We start from the raw sequence: 18421 nt of genomic DNA, 5'->3' as shown, positions 1-18421 counted from the left end.
TTACACTAGCATCATCCTGATCATTACTACAGGGTCATTAAATGTTAAGAACACGTGACTACTCTGGCGTAGGTGTGTTAAGCACGTTAAAGATTTTAGTTGATGACCTTAACTGTTCATTGACAAGCCTACTTGAGAGGCAATGCAGTAACACACAAAAAAAACCAACAAAGCATTTCAAATACTGAGGTTTATTTATCAAAACACCTTATAGAATAAAGGCAATGACAGGTGAAGCATGACAGGGGAAAAAAATTAAAAATTTGGTCTCTAAAAAATAAAGTAAAATTTAAAGCAAAAACTAAAACACGTTCACTGGGACAAATTACTAACTAAAATAACATTTTCACTGTGACAAATATCTACCAAACCTATTCATATAATATGAATATGCTGAAGAGCAAGTCAGATGATACAGAGCGTTTGGACATCGGGGACTAAATGAAACGTGATATGTGTGCCCCCAGACTCATAATTTATGCATTCCTATCAATCCTAACGTCAATTTCTCTTCCATTCAGCCGGTAGCCATTCATGGTCCGGCAGACGCGCTCAGCAGTTTCAGGGCTGTCGAAGCGAACCACGCCGCAGCCCTTGGACTTGCCGTTCTCCATCTTAATATCAGCATACTGAACCATGCCTGCAGAGGGAAGAGTATTAATGTTCAGTCATTTAAATGTAAAAATGCATACAATAATTTATCTTTTATGAACAAACTATGGATGCTTTTACCGCATGTGTTGAAGGTGTCCTTAAGCATCTTCCAGTTGAAGTCAAATGGCAGCTGAAAAACAAAAATGATTCAAAATTAATTAGAATCATGAGAGAAAAGACACTCAAATTAATTAAAGTTACTACGCTGCAGATAAATACTTACATTTCTGACAAAGATCTGACATCCCTTCCTGATGTTGCCTCCTCCAGTTCCAGCCCCTCCAGCTCCGCCAAAGGAATTACCACCAAATCCACGATCCATGTCAGCAGAGCGATCAAACTGGCCACCAACACCTCCAGATCCCATCCGATCCATGCCAGAGCTCATGCGGTCAAGGCCACCGGCGGAGAAGCGGTCAAGTCCTGCGGCAGAGCCCATGCGGTCGAAGCTGCTGGCCATTCTGTCAAGCCCGGTGTTGCCCATGCGATCCATACCCATCGGGGAGCCAAAGTCCAGGCCAGAACCCATGCGATCCAAACCAGACGGGCCTAAGCGGTCAAACCCAGCTGGGCCAAGGCGGTCCATGCTGGAGCTCATACGGTCCAGGCCAGGTCCAAGCCTGTCCATACTGGGCCCCAGCCGGTCCATCCCTGAGCCCATCCGGTCGAACCCAGAACCCAGCCTGTCCAGGTCAGACCCGCGGTCCATCCTGTCCATGCCCATCCGATCCATCCCACCCATGCGGTCAATGCTGGCTCCCAGGCGGTCCATTCCAGAGCTCATGCGGTCCATACCCATGGAGTTTCCTATACAAGCAAATTAATAAAAGAAACAATAAATAAAAAGGTTGCAGCAACTGTCTTAGAAAAAGTGAGCATTACAACAGATGAGGCCTATCACAGGGATTTCCAACAAAATCCTTAAAATACTAACCCATTCCTCTTTCAAAGGACTCTCCAAAACTATTGCGAGACATTCCCATTTCATTTCGCCCAAACTCCCTGTCAAAAGCACCACCAATCCCACGGTCCATCTCTGACAATGCAAGAGATGAAACCATTAGAAATAGCCGGCAAACGTGAGATTGTTCCACGCTTGCTTTGGAGTGTTTAATACATCTTAAAATCTCTCCTTACCGTTCATTCTGCCCATTCCTGAAGAGCCAAAACGATCCATGTTGTTCATTCCTCCAAAGTTGTCCATTCCTAGAACAAAAAGAAAAGTCTTAATGAGGGCACAAACAGAGCTAGATGGACAGGCTGGGTATGGATATCTCAGGCCTTTATGATGCAGGATCTGGGTTGTAAAATATAATTTATTATTTATACAAATAGAATTTTTGCTGCACTCCGACTGTTAGGCCATTTGTAACCAAGTTAAAAACTTGTCGCAAATGTTTCCCAGTAACAGTTTCAGGTACTTGAATTATACTATGAACCGTGGAAAGTGTCTCAAATGATACAGCTACACGAAGTGTTTTTTGGCTTTAACAGTAATTGCAGAAGTTGGGGTAAATACTTAACCAACCAAGCTACTTAAGACCTTCAGAACATACCTCCTCCGCTGCCGCCACCGCCTCCCATACGACCTCCCATGTTGCCAAAGCCCATGCCATCCATTCCTACAAGTAAGAAGAGTAATGTATAAGCCCCAGATTTTTTACAGGTGTCTTTTATTGAAGAGTTAAACAAAACAACATTTGAGCTGGTTACCTCCAGGGCCCATGTTGCCCATTCCTCCACCACCACCACCTCCTCTGTTGAGCTGGGTAGCATCAATGGGCTGACCACCAGGTCCAAGTCCCAAACCAATACCACTCAGGCCACCTGAGCAAAAGAAAATGGTTACAGTATGAAAATAGTCTACATAGGAAATGTCTTTAAAAAACAAACAAACAAAAAACTCATACCTACGGTATCAATACTGCAGGTATTTACTTTATTATGAGTGGCAAATGGTGTCACTGTTGCTACCTGGGTGTTTTTACTCTCCACCCAAAACAAATAACTGATGTAGTTCTGCACCAAACTGAAGGAACTACATTTACTTGCAAGAATACTGAGATTATAACACTGACCTTTCCTTAAGTAATTTAATTGATTTTATACTCATAGGGCATTTGTTATTTTTATTTTTTTTTTTACCCCAGTGAAGGGAAAAAAAAAAAAAAAAACTACATGTATACTTACGGGGAAGAGCAGCAGATCTGTTGTCAGGTGGTCCAAAATCTTTGGGCAGGGATTTCTCATCCTGAAGAAAAGCCAAAAATACATTTAGACAATGCACTGCAATCACTGTGTGATCCAATGTACAGTGAGGATCAATCAACTTACCAGTTTGACGTGCATGACTCTGTTGAACAACAGCTGCCCATTGAACATAGCTGTGAAATCATTAAGGAAAGTGTACCAGAGACATTTTGAATCAATGAGATTCTACTGAATTAACATTCTGTGGACACAAAACACAAAGGGATTCCCAATCAAACACTTTGAAAAGGATACAGACAGCCTGGACTGCTTCAATAGGCATATCAAATGTCACTGTGCCCATGCCTCTGCTTTTCCCATCCTTGTCCTCCAGAATGTCGGCCCTCACTACCATGCCCGCCATGCTGAATACCTCTTTCAGCTTCTTCCAGCCAACCTTGTAGTCAAGCTGTAGGCACAAGACACAATTTTAGGGGTGGTTGGTTACTTGTTCCATCTACAGGTTAAGGCAAAAAGACACGTAACTAAGGTTTCTTGCAAACAATAATACTGATTAAATTTACAGCAGAATGTTGAAGCCATTATTCAGGAATGTTATTTTAATCAAATAAACCACCACTTCTTTAGTAGCTGCAATTTCTAAAATCTATTTTCTGCCTCTCTTCATATGACTTAATTCTATACTTTCTACATACTTTTTTTGCAAAGTTAAAACAATCAGTGGGAAAACTCTGGAAGTCTCACATTAGCCACAAAGACAGTGCTGCCAATCCTGCCAGCCTGGAGACCATGGATGATCTCATTGGGGATGTTGGGGTTGTTCATCAGGCTAGGAGGAATATTGACCATGGGTCCAGTTGGTCCAGGGCCCATTCGATCCATGTTCATGCGATCCATTCCTCCCATCCCGCCGTGGCCTCCTGGAGGGCCTCCACCTTGACCCTTGTTCATTTCTCTTTGAGCAATCACACCATCAGGGTCCTGGGCAAAAAAGCATGAACACATGACTCAGGAAAACCAGCAACTCACATTTTATGGTCTTTGTCTTTCTGTTCATTTTTGCTGTGGCCTACCTCTTTCACTTTTAGTGGTCGTCCATTGAGGTTGTGCTTGTTGACCTTCTCCACTGCTTTCCTCATTAGCTCTTCGGTCCTAAACTCAACAACACTGACAGAGATATACAGTATATCCTGTGAGTGAGCTAAATAAACAAACTCAGATTTTTAACTACTACCCCCTCCAAACATCTGTCTTTAACATGGACACCGGTGCATGTGTTTTCGCTTGGTTAACGTGAACAGGATAGCAACATTTCTATTTGGTTAATCTGAGAAGCACTGACACAAACAATTGAAAATTATAATAGATAAATAGAGACTACTTACGCACAACCCTTTGTTGATTGAAGACATCAGAACAGGCCGCACCAAAAGGAGTAAACAGTAATTCAAATTAGTAAAAGCAATGGTTATAATATAAGCTGAAATTGACACAAAATGCAAGTAAAATAAAAAAAATTTCATGCACAATCAAAAATTCATCACACAAGCCTACAGCCTTGGCCACAACTCTGTGCTTCCAAATAAAATTACAATTTTGACATCTCATTTTTTTTCTCAGTCACTACCACAATGCAGACAAGTCTGGTGAATATTACGGCGTATTTTTCCCCAACATCCAAAAGGCAGAAAATCCAGGGAGATAGGATTCCCCGCAACTAAGATATTGGAGGTAACATTTCCAGTGAAGCAGTTCTACGGAATGAGTTATATTTTACGACCATCTAACAGCCTTGTAACAACCTCTTGCAGACTAGACCCCTTTAGTTCACAAGGAGCAAATCCAGCAACCAAAGGGACATTGTCAGATACTGCAATCCCACAGGATTGGCTACAAAGCTGAAGTCCTTTTGAAAGGGCATCAACCCTCGGGATGACCTCAAGCCAGTGCCACAAACGACACCAGATAAACACACCTCCGGCATGTCAACATCTCACACACCCCACCAGGTTTCTGAAGCTTAACAATTCCCAACAATGAAAATAAAGACACCAAAGCTGACAAACACAGGTTTGTCTAGGATTATTCATGTTTTATTTGTATGTATTTGCACTTACCCTCGATTTGCCTTCTGCGTCCATTAAGTGTTCCACGTACGTTACCTCACCCACTACAAATCAGATTCCAGAGACGACACACACCAAGGGGAGAGAAGCCGAGAGAACAATGGGGGTTTAGAGCAGACACAAAAGTAGGGTGGCCGGTGACAGTGAGCTCAGACTGCCAGTCCTGCGCCTTCCCCCAGCACCTCAGCAGCAGCACAATATGGTACAGGTCTACAAAAAGCAAGCTTGGGTCTTTTAAAAAAAAGTAAGACTTCTTAGCCTGTCCTTGTTGGAATTCCCGAAGCACCAGAAGCAATAGACTGAGGACAACAACTGTTGAGATGGCCATCAGCCTGCCTATTTGTATATAATGCCGTGAACACCACCTTCTACCTTAAGAAAATTAACCCAAAAATTTCTAGTAGGCAAAACCCATTCAATACCTCAGTCCATTTCATTGCAAACCTGTGCATACTTTGTGAAATGTCGCCATTTTAAACATCAGGCCGATGCATCCATTCACTCGCCCATCAACTGAGCCTATGAGGACACCTACAGCTTGAAAACTAACCATAATCCTAATGAATGCAAGCTCTTAGGTGAGAGAAACTTATCTAACTGCAATCCTGTTCTTAAAGAGGACCTGTTCCTTAAGCGCACAATCAGAATTTTGATTCAGCGTCGACCACAGCCACGCCTGCGTTCCAGATCACGTGTCTGTTCAACGAATGGACATCAGTGACCAAACCTCTAGAAACAAGGACAGTGCATAAGAAGTTGCTTCATTTTGTAGACCTGTACCCCAAAGAAATCCCCAACGCATAGCCGTGTTTGGCACAACATGGAGATCTGCTGAGAAAACATTTGCTTGTCAAGGTCACACCTAAAAGAGAAAATGCAATTTAACTCCAGTCAGTTGTAATACAACGAATACCAGGCTCTCCTTCTGAAAAAGGATTGTACCTTTCTTAACACATGCTTTAACTTCAAGAAAATGCCAATGAGATGCATTACTTAATACATCAAACACTTTCCAATACCCCATAACTACAAGTACTTTCACATGAGTAACAGCACATGTAAACCCATATTGCACATTTAAGATAACTTAAGGCTAATCCCTGCTGAAGGTTGCTGCATCACAAATGATATCGTTTGACAGGTCTCCAAAATTTTTAATTATTTATAAATCATGAGAGCTCAGGTTTTTACCATTACTTAGATGTTACAACTGAGAGCAACTCGTCCCTTGTTTCTGGGCAAAGTCATTACATTGCGGCAATGTACTGTACGTTTTTCATCATTTTTCAGGGAAAAGCATCTCAATATGCCACTCATGATACCAAGCCATTGGGTTTTCACAGTAATGGACGGCTTTAAACATGTACAACCCGCACTTCACAAAACCACAATAGGTTTTAGTAATCTCGATGGAGAATAAATGTTCAGTATAACATCCAGGTTCAAAGCACTTGTGCAAGTCTGCAGCAACTCCTTTGTTGACAGACAAATGAGAGGGACCTCGTCCAAAACCTTTGTTCCAGATATCTCCCATGAGATCAAGCAACATTGTACAACTTAAGGGTCTGCACAAATTCCCAGAAGCCCTTCAGAGCAGCAGAGGTCAACAAAATGACCCTGGATGCTGCATCTTTATTTAATCATGTCCAAAGTTGACTGAGTCTATCCCTTATCCATAAACCTTACCTTTTTCTTTCATCAGGTCTTTGAGAGCTTGCCATTTGACATCGTATGGTATGTTGCTGACAAACACGCGGTATCGTTTGTTCACGTTTCCATAGGGTTCATAGCGACCGCCTCCACCTCTCTTCTGGGGCCTCTCCTTCCTGCTGGAACTGGGCTCATGCTTGGCTTTCCCATTCACTTCTCTGTATAAAGAGATCAATTAATAATGATTAAATCAAATGCTTTTATAGTCGAGCCCACATATGCAAAGAATTAAGCATGATTAGATTGCCAGGCGTGAAATCAAAAGCTAGAAAAACAGCTTCTGGGGACATTTAACTATAAGTAATTTTACTGCAGGCACATTTAGTGGTACCTGGCTGCTATTTGTTACAAGGTAAAATACTTAATACCATAACACAGGCCGCGCCATTTGGACTTCCGCTCATTCATTGTTCTTCAGAAGGGCCAAAGCTTTTCATTAACTTTTTTTCAAAAAAAAAAAAAAAAAAAAAAAAATTAAATACTTGAGTTACAACTCAGTATTACACCTACTGATCCTACCAAAACATGTTTAAAAAGGTATTATGCAGAAACAATTTCAATGCACTAAGCTGTAATGGAAGTCTGCAACTGTTAGCCATCGACACACTCGCACTAAAGCCGCATGACCAGGCCGCTCTTTGGACGTAGTGGGCCTGAATTACAGTTACGTTACTGACATAACGTTATAATACTTTTAAATTTAGATATATATATGCCATCAAATGGAAAATAAAACACTTATTTTACATTTAAAAAGTAGCCTTCTGAACTTAAGCTACTCTATGTTCGGTAAAATGGGTGGGTTCTTCCGGTAAATAGACGGGTCCCAAACACACACCTCCAACAGAGGATAACCGCACAGCTTTATAACAAACTTTAAATGCACATTGGGCCTTCATCTATGATTGCCTCATAAGAATGCAACTAATATAACATTTTCACGAGAGACTGGTCGAAGAACGACATTCATGGATATAAATAATTGCGGCTAACTCTGTGATTAGCTATGTTGCAAGCGCCAACAAAGGAACCTCGATGAATGGACTTACCCCGTCTGCTGCTGCTGCGGCGGAGGCGCCTGCTGGCCTGCTTTCTCGGTCACGTTCGTATTTTCGGCCTGCTCGGTAGACATCTTGTTGCGCAGTTATTATCTTGCTTAATCAAACTGTTATATTAGACTATCTTCGTTGATATTAACAAGCGAATCTTCTTGGTTAAAAAAAATGACAGCGCTGACCACCTCTGCGACACCAGCTACCGAAAATGGCGGAGAGAGAACCAGTGTGAGCACGAGCAACGAATGCTGGGAATTTTAAATCTAAGGATGACTTCCGGTGTGTCCTTTAAAAGTAAAAGTGGTCACGGCACAAAGAGGATTTTCAAATTAAAAGTGCCCGGAATGCAGACAGATAAATACTAGAAGATTAAAGGGGAATAACAACAATATTAAGAATTCCAATATGTTATTTCATGAGCTAACATGAGCTACTCTCTCTCTCTCAAAGCTAGAAAACAGAGAAGTAAGTTTCAGCTTGTGATGTCATAAAGTGTGGAGCTGATTGGGAGGTATATATAAATCTCAAAATGAGCTTTATTCTATTGTGGTCCAGTTCTCAAGCAGAAAATACCCGTATACTCAAAACATTCCCCTGGGTGCTCCCAGTGTCATATAACATCTTTCCCACTTCATTATCTGTGATGCAGCTCCAGACTTTATGACTTACAACATCACACATTTGAGTTTTAGCACTCTAGTTCCTGGATTTGGGGAAGGGTTGTTTTTTTCTAATATTTATGAACTGTCTGAGATCATAGGAATAATGTGTATGGGTTTTAAAAATGACTGTAGGTTCCTTTTAAAATTTGTATCAAATAAAAAATGCATTGTGTATTGAGGTTGTGTTTTTTTTAAGTGCTGTAAATGGTGTAAATGTCACAATTCACTGACAGTCATTGTCATGTGTCTCCTTTTTGCTATTTTGAAGCTCATGTGCATGTTGTTTTGTAGAACTAGATGAATATATGTGACATTTTCAAGGTAAAACTTGGCGCTTATTGTTTGAAATACTGGGTCAAAATAGTCATATTTTAGTTGGGAAAACAACCCCAGTGTAATATGGAAAACAATAACCCAATTAACCCTTTTGATTCTCAACTTTTAGCACCTATTCTGTGCATATTTTGATTTTTACATAGCAGTCTCTGGAGAACAGTGCTTTACTGCACCTAAATAATGCATACTGCTTGAACAGGGGTGTCACTTATCTTTCTCTGTCACCTGTCAGTTTAGATATTGAGAAAAAGTAGGATGATTTACCTGTAATGATGATGCTGACTGGCTAAAAAAAAAGGTCTTACATACACCTTGATGTTATTTTGCTTTTCTTCAATTCTCTAAAACAAACAACCAAAAAGAATCTTAACAATTAACAACAAAAAAAAAACATGTTAAAAGAAAGAACATTTTTGACTGTTTTATATCATATGGACAAACTGATATGAATACTTTGTCTCTTCTCTCTTTGTCACGTTCCTTTAGCTTTAACCTAAATATGTCTCCCATAAACTTCCTTGATATGAATAGCACTACTCTTCATAGACTAGTATGACACTGTACTACATATCAAAATGTGTTACTCGGTTCCTGTAACTGAAACATAATTTGAAGATTTATATCAAACTGGACTTGCACCAATTTAATTTTCTATGCTTATTCTATGTTTTATAATGAAGAAGGTAAAACAAGACTCGTGATTTATCATTTAAAGGTTTTTAGAGTGATTGTTAAAGTTTTATGATTTTATGAAACACGCTGGTGTTTTTAGTCTCATTAAAAAAAGTATTCTTTTGAAGAAGGATATGTTATTTTTTTATTATGGAAAAATGACATGGACAGAAGTTATGTCTTTATTTTAAACCATCTCATGATATATAGTTAGTTTTTCATCCATAAATGTAAATGGTCTGAAAGGAAACCCAATATCCACCATTTCCACCATAGAAATCAAACTGTAATTTAAAACACTTAAAGGACTGACACAGAAAGCTATTAATGTGGTCATGAAGAAGAAGAAGAAGAAGAAGAAGAAGAAGCTGCAATGCACCGCCAGACCTCACGGGGGCGACAGTCGATTACAGATTAGATGACAGCGACTTCAGCCCGGGCGGAAGTAGCATTGGTTTAGCCGTTAGCCACTCTTGCCACTCACCTAGCCTTAACAATGGCTTGTGAATATTCTTACTAACTGTCTGTGTAACTTTCATGTATAACAGAAACGTATAGGATAATATTACGAAAACAAATCTTACACAGTCGTTACTTGAATGTTTGCGGTTCTATGTAAAGTTAACGTAGCGTAGACATGACAACGTTAGCGTTAGCCTTTAGCTAGGAGCGTATTCGTGAGATAACGTTACCGCTTCACTGAACGAGCGCCTGTGAATGAATGAACAGTATTTACGTCTGACAGGCTGTTACAAGCGTTAATTTACACCATATAAAGTCATGGCTACTGGTGCTGATGTCAGGGATATTCTGGAGCTGGCCGGAGGAGAAAATGACGGTCCCATCAGCAAGAAAGACCTCATCAACTCAGACAAGGTGAGGGACAAAAATAAGATACTCATAATGATTCCTGTCCCTGTATTCACAAGTCACCCGTGTTATTTTCCAATATGACACAGGCTGTGGGACTCAATTACACAAAACTGAAATTTAATTTGTGTTGCCATCATGTGTCTGCGAGAATTATTAGTATTCTCGAGGTACATAATTTCTCCATCACCTGTTTCAGAAAAAAAGCAAGAAGACAACAGAAACGCTGACCTTCAAGAGACCAGAGGGGATGCACCGAGAGGTCTATGCTCTGCTCTATTCAGATAAAAAGTATGGGCTGTTTTTGATTTTCTGTTAAAAACATGTGCTGAATTACCCTTAAGGGTTTGACTCAAGTCCTGTGTGTTGTAACTGCTTTACTTATTCATGCAGCTGGTAAGATTAACGAGTAAAGGGAGATGTGGTAATGGCTTCTTCATCTGTGTAGATTAAGTGTTCAACATAAATTCAGAAAAGATAGAGAAAAAATGATACTACTTGCCATTATGTTTCAGCTTCTTTTGTACAATGCTTCTCCTAGGAATGTTCAAAGTTAACAACCTGCTTTATATTGTGTAGCCCTGTTTTGGGCTCCCTGACACACTTGTCATACTGCAAACATGCTTATTTATGTATTTTTGTCCTGTATCTGCATGTGCTGGATATCCAAATTGAGCTGGTTAGGTAACAAAATTGATAAAGGAGATTTTCACATATTTTGCTTTAACAAGGCTTGTTTTCCCTGTGAATTCCCAGAGATGCACCCCCTTTGCTGCCTAGCGATACTACTCAGGGCTACAGGACAGTCAAAGCCAAGCTGGGCTGTAAAAAGGTGCGTCCCTGGAAGTGGATGCCCTTCACCAACCCAGCTCGCAGGGATGGGGCTATATTCCACCATTGGAGACGTGTGGCAGAGGAGGGCAAGGACTACCCTTTTGCTCGCTTCAACAAAGTAGGGACCACTGCATTCTCCTCTTTAGTCTGACCACTTATTAAATACAAACTTAAAAGGACTGTTTTTCACGGCTACCAATCTTCTGTCATCTCCCCCACTTTCAAATATATACCACATGTATACATAGCTGAATTACTCTTTCAGTCACTCATCCTGATTCACTGTATTCTCTCTGTTCTGCCTCCCTTTATAGACAGTGCAGGTACCAGTGTACTCTGAGCAGGAGTATCAGATACATCTCCATGACGATGGCTGGACTAAAGCAGAGACAGATCACCTGTTTGACCTGTGCAAGCGCTTTGACCTGCGCTTTGTTGTCGTCCATGACCGTTACGACCACCAGCAATACAGAGTAATTACTCAGTCACTCATCTACAGTATTCACATTCCCTTTCACTGAGGGTATTTGCAAAAATCTTAAGGCTATAAGGTAAGGAACATATTTGGGATGACATTCTCCCATTTATGCTTTTCAGAAACGTTCTGTGGAGGACCTGAAAGAACGGTATTATAGTATTTGTGGTAAGCTGACCAAAGTCCGCGCAGCTACAGGGACGGAACCCAAGATCTACATCTTTGATGCCGGCCATGAAAGACGTCGTAAAGAGCAACTGGACAAGCTCTTCAATCGCACACCTGAACAAGTGCATCATTTTTTAGATTGATTTTGACTCTTGTGCTGTTGTTAAGCTTTCATTACTGAAATATTGCAGATATTAATGCAGTAATATCAACAACAAAAAGATATTGCCAAAGCTTGTGAGATGCCTGTCCTTTAAATATTAAGATCGCACTTCTCTTGTGTTTCCTGCAGGTGGCAGAAGAGGAATATCTTATTCAGGAGCTAAGGAAGATTGAGACGAGAAAGAAGGAGCGGGAGAAGAAGACTCAGGATCTGCAGAAACTCATTAAAGCAGCTGACACAACCACAGAGTTAAGACGAGCTGAAAAGAGAGTTTCCAAGAAGAAGCTCCCACAAAAAAGAGAGACAGAAAAACCGGTATGATGTGCACTCATACAAAAAGAGCGAAGTAAAGCACAAGCCAATCGTTTGTGCTTGAGAAATGTTCACCAGTAAATTGGAGCGTCCTTTTATTATTGAGATGGCACAGCTGTCAACCTCATTATAGTGCCTATTCAAAGCAGTAGTACACTGAAGTAATGAAGATTTGGCTCAGTCTCAATATTTTGTGTTAAACATCTTATATTATTTTGATGGAACAGCTTTTTCCTAAAGAAACTGAAGGCACTCAGTTTGTGAAATTAAGGCCTGATTTATCCCATAATAATAATATGAATAATATGTCCAATGTTTAGAGGGAGTGTCATATCTTGTCTCTTATCAGTGATTTCCTTTTGTTCAGGCTGTTCCAGAGACAGCAGGCATCAAGTTCCCTGACTTCAAATCAGCGGGAGTCACACTGCGCAGTCAGAGGGTGAGTATAGCTGGATCCTGTTGAGGTATTAAAACTACAAAAAGGGTATTCTAAAGCAAATGTTCATCTAAAACTTAACTTGGCTCTCGAATACCAGTGAGGGCCTTAAAACACGATCTGAATCAAAGAAGAAACCTGAAACCACAGTAGTAAGAAATGATCCCCTAGCTCTGTATTAAGATCTTGGATATTGCCGCACTGTGCTGACATTTATTCATCACTTTAGTTTAGTTTGAGCCACTAATATGTAAACTATTTTATTGAAGCTTGACCCTGCAGTTGATGTATGTGAGAAACCAGTGTGTCTGACTTGAGCAAGCTATCTCTCATTAGCACCATGATGATTAATCCTGTTAGTGACTCCCTAATATCTGTAAGACCTAGCAAGGGGACTCTTATTCATCTTCAAGACTGATGAGGAGCTGCCGCTCTCTATGGAAAATGCATTAGCACGGCTAAAGAAGTGTAGTACCCCTCTAGCTAATCAGTCAGACAGAGTTCAGTGGATAAAGACATTTTGATCTGGCCCGCTGAAGTGCATTTCATACGAATTAAAAGCCCCAAGGTGGAGCAGTTTATCCTAATACCCCCAGTGTGTGTGTGTGTGTCTCTGTGTGTTTGTGTGTGTGATTCAGATGAAACTGCCAAGCTCAGTAGGCCAGAAGAAGATCAAGGCCATTGAGCAGATCCTGCTGGAACAAGGAGTGGGTAAGTGAAGATATAGATCAGTATTTAAAATCTGCTAACATTGTAAAGTTTTCCGTTTTGAACTCTTTTCAGCAACAGACTTACAATATAAGGATCCTAAATTAGATCAAAGATACTACCTTTCCTGCTGGACTGGACAGACTAGGAAGGCTTCAACTATACGCTGTCTAAGTTGCATACTGAATCAAAAGCCCTGTACCAAACACTGTGGGACAAATGCACACATCGGTTACACCATCATCTTCCACTTACCATGATGACCTCACAGTTGTAAAAAAGTTTTGTGGTGTTTATTTTTTTATGTAGTAGGTCTTTTATTTTATTTTCATTCATCTTTGCCTTTACCTCTGTTTGTGGATCCAGATCTTAACCCCATGCCCACAGAGGAGATCGTTCAGATGTTCAATGAGCTGCGCAGTGACCTGGTGCTGCTGTACGAGCTGAAACAGGCCCACAGCAATTGTGAATACGAACAACAGATGCTGCGTCATCGTTACGAGGCCCTACTGAAGGCCGGCAGCGGAGGCGGGCTGAGTGGAATTACAGGGGCCGGACCAGCCGCCGCAACACAGGGTGGAGAGCTCAATGCCACCAACAGCACTACAGCATCCACCCCAGGGGGTGAAGCTCCGTCCTGGCCCAGTGCAGACGACATCAAGGTGGAAGCCAAGGAGCAAATCATTGATGTTGTAGGAGCACCACTTACCCCCAACTCAGTAAGTCTGCACAGCGTAGACTCAAACTCTTTAAAACCATCACTGAGAATTTGGTGAAGATATCTTTCAACTAAGCTGTTTTTAAGTCTTTTGGACCAAGTCCCAGTCAAAAGTTGTAACAGGGCAAGTTTCAAGTTTGTGAGACGTGACTTTTATCTATATTTTTCTATCTTAAAAAAAAAAATTTGAATGATGATGAGTAATATAAAATCACTCATTTTGGTGATGTTGGCCAACTTAAGCCTGGAGCCGACAGCAGATGTTGTCTTCCTATCATTCAGTCATCACTTGGCAGTGTTAATGAGTGGGAACCCAGGGAGAGATCCAGTCTTTGCAGTCCTTTTACACAGAGATCCTGCAGTAAGGCTGCAACAAAGTCCCTTCATTATTTCAGCTTTGCTTTTTTTATACAGAACCAAACAATGTTGGCATAATGCTGCCCTAGTGTGTGATTTTAAATAGCATGCCAACTCCGGAAGCAAAAGAAACGTGTAGCTAAAACAGCGTCAGCCTCTATTATGATTACATAAATGTCACTTAGTGCTTTCTATACAACAACCATGGCATAACATAGCAATAACAATCATGTACCATCACTGTTACATGGCGGGTGATCTGGTCTTCTGGTTGAAGGCTAAGGAGTTCCTGAACCTCATTGTTTCTCCCAATTTGTGGGCATTTTCAGTTGCTGTTTTTCATCTTTGAGTTAGCTACTAACTGCTGTAGGTTGTTTTTTAAATCTCCCAGCGATACAAATAACATGTCATCAAAAACGTCATTCCGGTCCTATCCTGCTGGCTGTCCCTTTTACATAAACGTTGATTTAACACTGTTACCACCTCTGTTGCTGGCTTAAAGGCAAGACAACTCTGTCCCACCATCCTGTGGTTGTACCTTTCATACAGAACAGCGAGGCAGAGTAATGGCACGACATTCCCACCTTCAACTGGCAGTGTTTGAGGGGCTTGAGATTGGCTTGGGTTCCTGTATGAAAATAGGCGAGATCTGAGAAGATGGTTTGTGTGCGTATGCTCAGAGTATGTTCTCATTATCAAGATCCGTGCAAGTAAAAACAACTTGTATTGGTTGGAGACACGACTGCCAGCAGTGTCAAGAACAGCAGGGCATCGAGAACTGATGATTTCAAACTGAAATAAGAAAAAATTGAAATTGAAAACAGAATTTGCTGCACCTTTTAAGCAAGTCTGTTGCCTGCTTCAGTAGGCCATTTTAGAACATGGTGATCCCGTCATTTATTAAACAGCAGTCACTATTTATTTCCAGCTTGCTGTGCAGTTTGGCAGACATGTTTTAGAAATGGCTATTGATTCTAAACTGGTAAAATACCCTCATGACTATTAGGAATGCAGAAAGAGGAGGAGATCCTTGTTAGACCCTGATGTGATTGTTGTGTCTGTCACATTGTAGCGCAAACGGAGAGAGTCGGCATCCAGCTCGTCTTCAGTGAAAAAGGTGAAGAAGCCTTGATGAGAACGAGAGCACCAGCTGGTACACGGTGGAGGACAAGGGACTGTTCGAGTTACTCTGGTCACAGTGAAGACACCCACAGGTTTTATGGTTGGACAACAGGGACACTGGGGGAGCAGGACACCACATTGCTGTCAGAAGCACCTACGACTACACACACACACACACACACACAACTTTTCACCTACCAACGGAGACCTCTCCGAGCTCTCCCCATCTGGCCTGCCGAGCATCTTTGTGACAAAGGCAACAACTGAGTGACATTTCATTCCATTACTGCTCGTCTCCCTGCCTCCACCATTGCTCAGCCTTAGATGAGGCAAGATCAACTGTAAATTGCCAGGCAGAGCTAATCGGGACATGGGGAAGAAGGTGGGAATGACTGGGTAATTGAAATGAATTGGAATGAAAGAAGAGACTCTGGGAGTGGGAGGACCTCGAGCCGCAATGCTCATTTGACCCATCTGAGGTTTTTTTGGTGCCTAATCATGCCATAGTGTTTACTGGAAATGTGTTTTTGTGTTAGCCTTTAGTAACCCCCTCCCTCCCCTCTGCAGCTCCCTCTCGACCTGGAGTGCGTCTCGCTCTACTTCCATCTGCTGCCCGTGCTTTATGTTAAGCTAGCGGGGCTCATTTGTGTTGTTTGTCCTCAGGTGACCTTGAAGATGCTTTCGTCAATGATTCAATAAACCCCATTGTTTTTTTTTCTTTCCTTCATGCTATGCATGTTTATGCAACGTCGGCCTACCTCTCACATCTCAAACGTCCGACACTCCTTCTCAGATGAGATCATGGAGGTAATTAGTGTTGAATACACACATTTGCCGGGGAAATTGTAGGATCACGACATTCTTACCTTACCTGTCATCTAAGTTAAGTGACAACTAATGACTTCATTAATATGATAATTAAGCAGTGATCATTCTTTGGTTGGCACGGCCACTGAAACTTCATTAGGTTCCCTCCCCATAATATTGCTAATTGCATGTCAATTATGCCGTTTAGCCTACTTAGACATTAATTTCTATGCAAATTCTGAAAACGTTTGCCCAGAAGAGGAGAGTAGTGTGATCTAGGCATATTCTGTGTGTATTTATATGTCTATAAAGATGTATACTTTGCAAAAATTCCAGTGTTTCAGGCACTGCAATTTGCATACAAACACTAAATTATTTAAATTGCAGTTTCTTATCACATATCTTGGTCTAAAACCAAAAACAATTCAATGGTCACTTGCAGATGAAGGTAAAACGTATCATTTTACCTTAAAATCAAAGTGGAATTTTGTTGATTTGGCAAAAGAAAATAGCATGAATTTAAACTATCTTTGTTAAAGTAATGATCCTCTCTAACTTCAGAAGCCTCCCTTTTTAACTTATAGGTGAAAACACTACACCAATCCACCAAATGCTGCTTCACCACCACAATAAAAACACCTTCATTTACAGCTCTAATAAGCTCTCTAAGCCCATCCGCACTGTAGGCCGTTTGATTGAGAGAGAGAGAGGAAAAGAGTAAGAGAAGGCAAGTAAACATGGGTAAAATGGATTCTCTGTGTCTATATTTCATGTTGAAAATTGGCTCATAAATCCAGTGGTTTGATCTATGGAACCCGTCGTTGCTTGAAAAAACCTCCGTAAATGTGTAATTTCTCCCTTGACAGAACACAGCCGAAAGGCTATCTTTCTTTTTCTTCCTCCTCCCCTCTCTCTCCCCCCTTTTCTCTCTGTCTCTCATTCTGGCTCCCTCTCTCCACCAGCCTGCTGTTGGATTAATGCTCTGCTCTCTCCCCCTCTCTCCTTTCATGCTCCTCTGATATCTTCTTTTCATCACTGCTCATCCATTTATCAAAAACTGGGGCTCCTCTCTCCCTCTCTATCTCTCAATATCTAAACCCATCCTAAGTTATATGGCAGGTATCGTGTAAGATAGGCTTCAGGAAAGTGGAGGTTATTAATAAATACTAGTCTAAATTGAAAATAGGTGGGCAGAGAATGCATCACCAGCCATGTGTGAATGATAAAGACCCTCAGCAGCTCCCATCTTGCTCCATCTGCCATGAGCTCCATCCAGGCTACAGTGTACGTTCTGCAACACTGATGTGAAAAGCATGAGGCAGAACACCACAGCGGAGTGTCTTATAATGTGGTTGTGATGGCATTGAGATGGGATCTCTTTATCAAGGCCAGGCTGAGGCTTTAATCACGGCCTAAGAGGTGCGCTGGCTGTTTATCATAATTGAACTGTATCCAGGCTAATCGCTGGCATACGTCACTGTCGAGGGGTTGCTCGGCCGCACCAGCAGGCAATGCTGGTGGTGGTGATTGAACACACAGTTAAGAGAAAAGATGTGTACTGAGGGACATAAGGCAGGAAGAGGCAGGTAATAGCAGATGTGATAGAGCCCTGTTCAAATACATCACGCCTTGAGGTAATCACTGATGTGACAATGATTAGATTGTCGATGCCTCCTTGCTGTGGCACACTGCTTTATACCCATAATGTCACATACAATCACTGATTACTACAAGGGAAAGAGGCAGGAGCGGTGCAATAGGAGTGTAAGGACAGGGTCTGGATAATTTCCTGCTAAAGCTGAGGATTGAGCACTCACTATATGGGCCATAACAAATGTCCAAAACAGACTTTCACCTCCGTGCCCCTCTCTCATCTCCATGTCCCTCACTTTGACTTTCACCTCCTCCTATTTAGGTCACCTTGAGGGAGAAAACTTTTAATCATTGTTCCACATCAAATTCACCTGTGCCCTCTGGGACACTGAGCTGCAACAAAGGGGAGGGGAGTTGAAACTGCAGGTTGGA

At 41.4% G+C, this 18421-nt stretch overlaps 2 protein-coding genes across 2 annotated transcripts; one reads left to right on the top strand and one right to left on the bottom strand.

Moving 5' to 3' along the window:
* Positions 1-175: 175 nt before the first annotated feature.
* Positions 176-8029, bottom strand: hnrnpm (heterogeneous nuclear ribonucleoprotein M). Its single transcript, XM_049587503.1, has 16 exons — positions 7751-8029; positions 6678-6859; positions 4983-5035; positions 4251-4258; positions 3939-4032; positions 3610-3846; positions 3160-3313; positions 2989-3038; positions 2845-2905; positions 2368-2481; positions 2211-2276; positions 1792-1860; positions 1589-1690; positions 878-1461; positions 733-784; positions 176-640 (listed from the first exon to the last, which is right to left on the bottom strand). The coding sequence occupies exons 1-16, from the start codon at positions 7831-7833 to the stop codon at positions 477-479; spliced, it is 2073 nt and encodes a 690-aa protein (XP_049443460.1). The 5' UTR covers positions 7834-8029; the 3' UTR covers positions 176-476.
* A 1839-nt stretch (positions 8030-9868) lies between these two features.
* On the top strand, positions 9869-16311 carry dmap1 (DNA methyltransferase 1 associated protein 1). The gene is made up of 10 exons (XM_049588786.1): positions 9869-10302; positions 10496-10587; positions 11053-11248; positions 11445-11603; positions 11728-11895; positions 12066-12251; positions 12616-12687; positions 13323-13395; positions 13759-14111; positions 15540-16311. The coding sequence occupies exons 1-10, from the start codon at positions 10207-10209 to the stop codon at positions 15597-15599; spliced, it is 1455 nt and encodes a 484-aa protein (XP_049444743.1). The 5' UTR covers positions 9869-10206; the 3' UTR covers positions 15600-16311.
* The last annotated feature ends 2110 nt before the right edge of the window (positions 16312-18421 follow it).

The sequence above is a fragment of the Epinephelus fuscoguttatus genome, linkage group LG10 (genome assembly GCF_011397635.1).
Source record: "Epinephelus fuscoguttatus linkage group LG10, E.fuscoguttatus.final_Chr_v1".
NCBI lineage: Eukaryota > Metazoa > Chordata > Actinopteri > Perciformes > Serranidae > Epinephelus > Epinephelus fuscoguttatus.
The sequence above is the reverse complement of the archived record's forward strand: the minus strand, read 5'-3'. Positions and strand labels throughout refer to the sequence as shown.

Bases quoted from the DNA above. Each gene is read 5' to 3' on its own strand.
- dmap1 (XM_049588786.1), top strand. From the start codon at position 10,207: ATGGCTACTGGTGCTGATGTCAGGGATATTCTGGAGCTGGCCGGAGGA. The intron at 11,604-11,727 runs GTAATTACTCAG...TATGCTTTTCAG, and splicing joins ACGACCACCAGCAATACAGA to AAACGTTCTGTGGAGGACCT. The intron at 11,896-12,065 runs GTGCATCATTTT...TGTTTCCTGCAG, and splicing joins TCAATCGCACACCTGAACAA to GTGGCAGAAGAGGAATATCT.
- hnrnpm (XM_049587503.1), bottom strand. From the start codon at position 7,833: ATGTCTACCGAGCAGGCCGAAAATACGAACGTGACCGAGAAAGCAGGC. The intron at 2,906-2,988 runs GTAAGTTGATTG...GCTTTTCTTCAG, and splicing joins GAGTCATGCACGTCAAACTG to GATGAGAAATCCCTGCCCAA. The intron at 2,277-2,367 runs GTAACCAGCTCA...TCTTACTTGTAG, and splicing joins GGGCAACATGGGCCCTGGAG to GAATGGATGGCATGGGCTTT.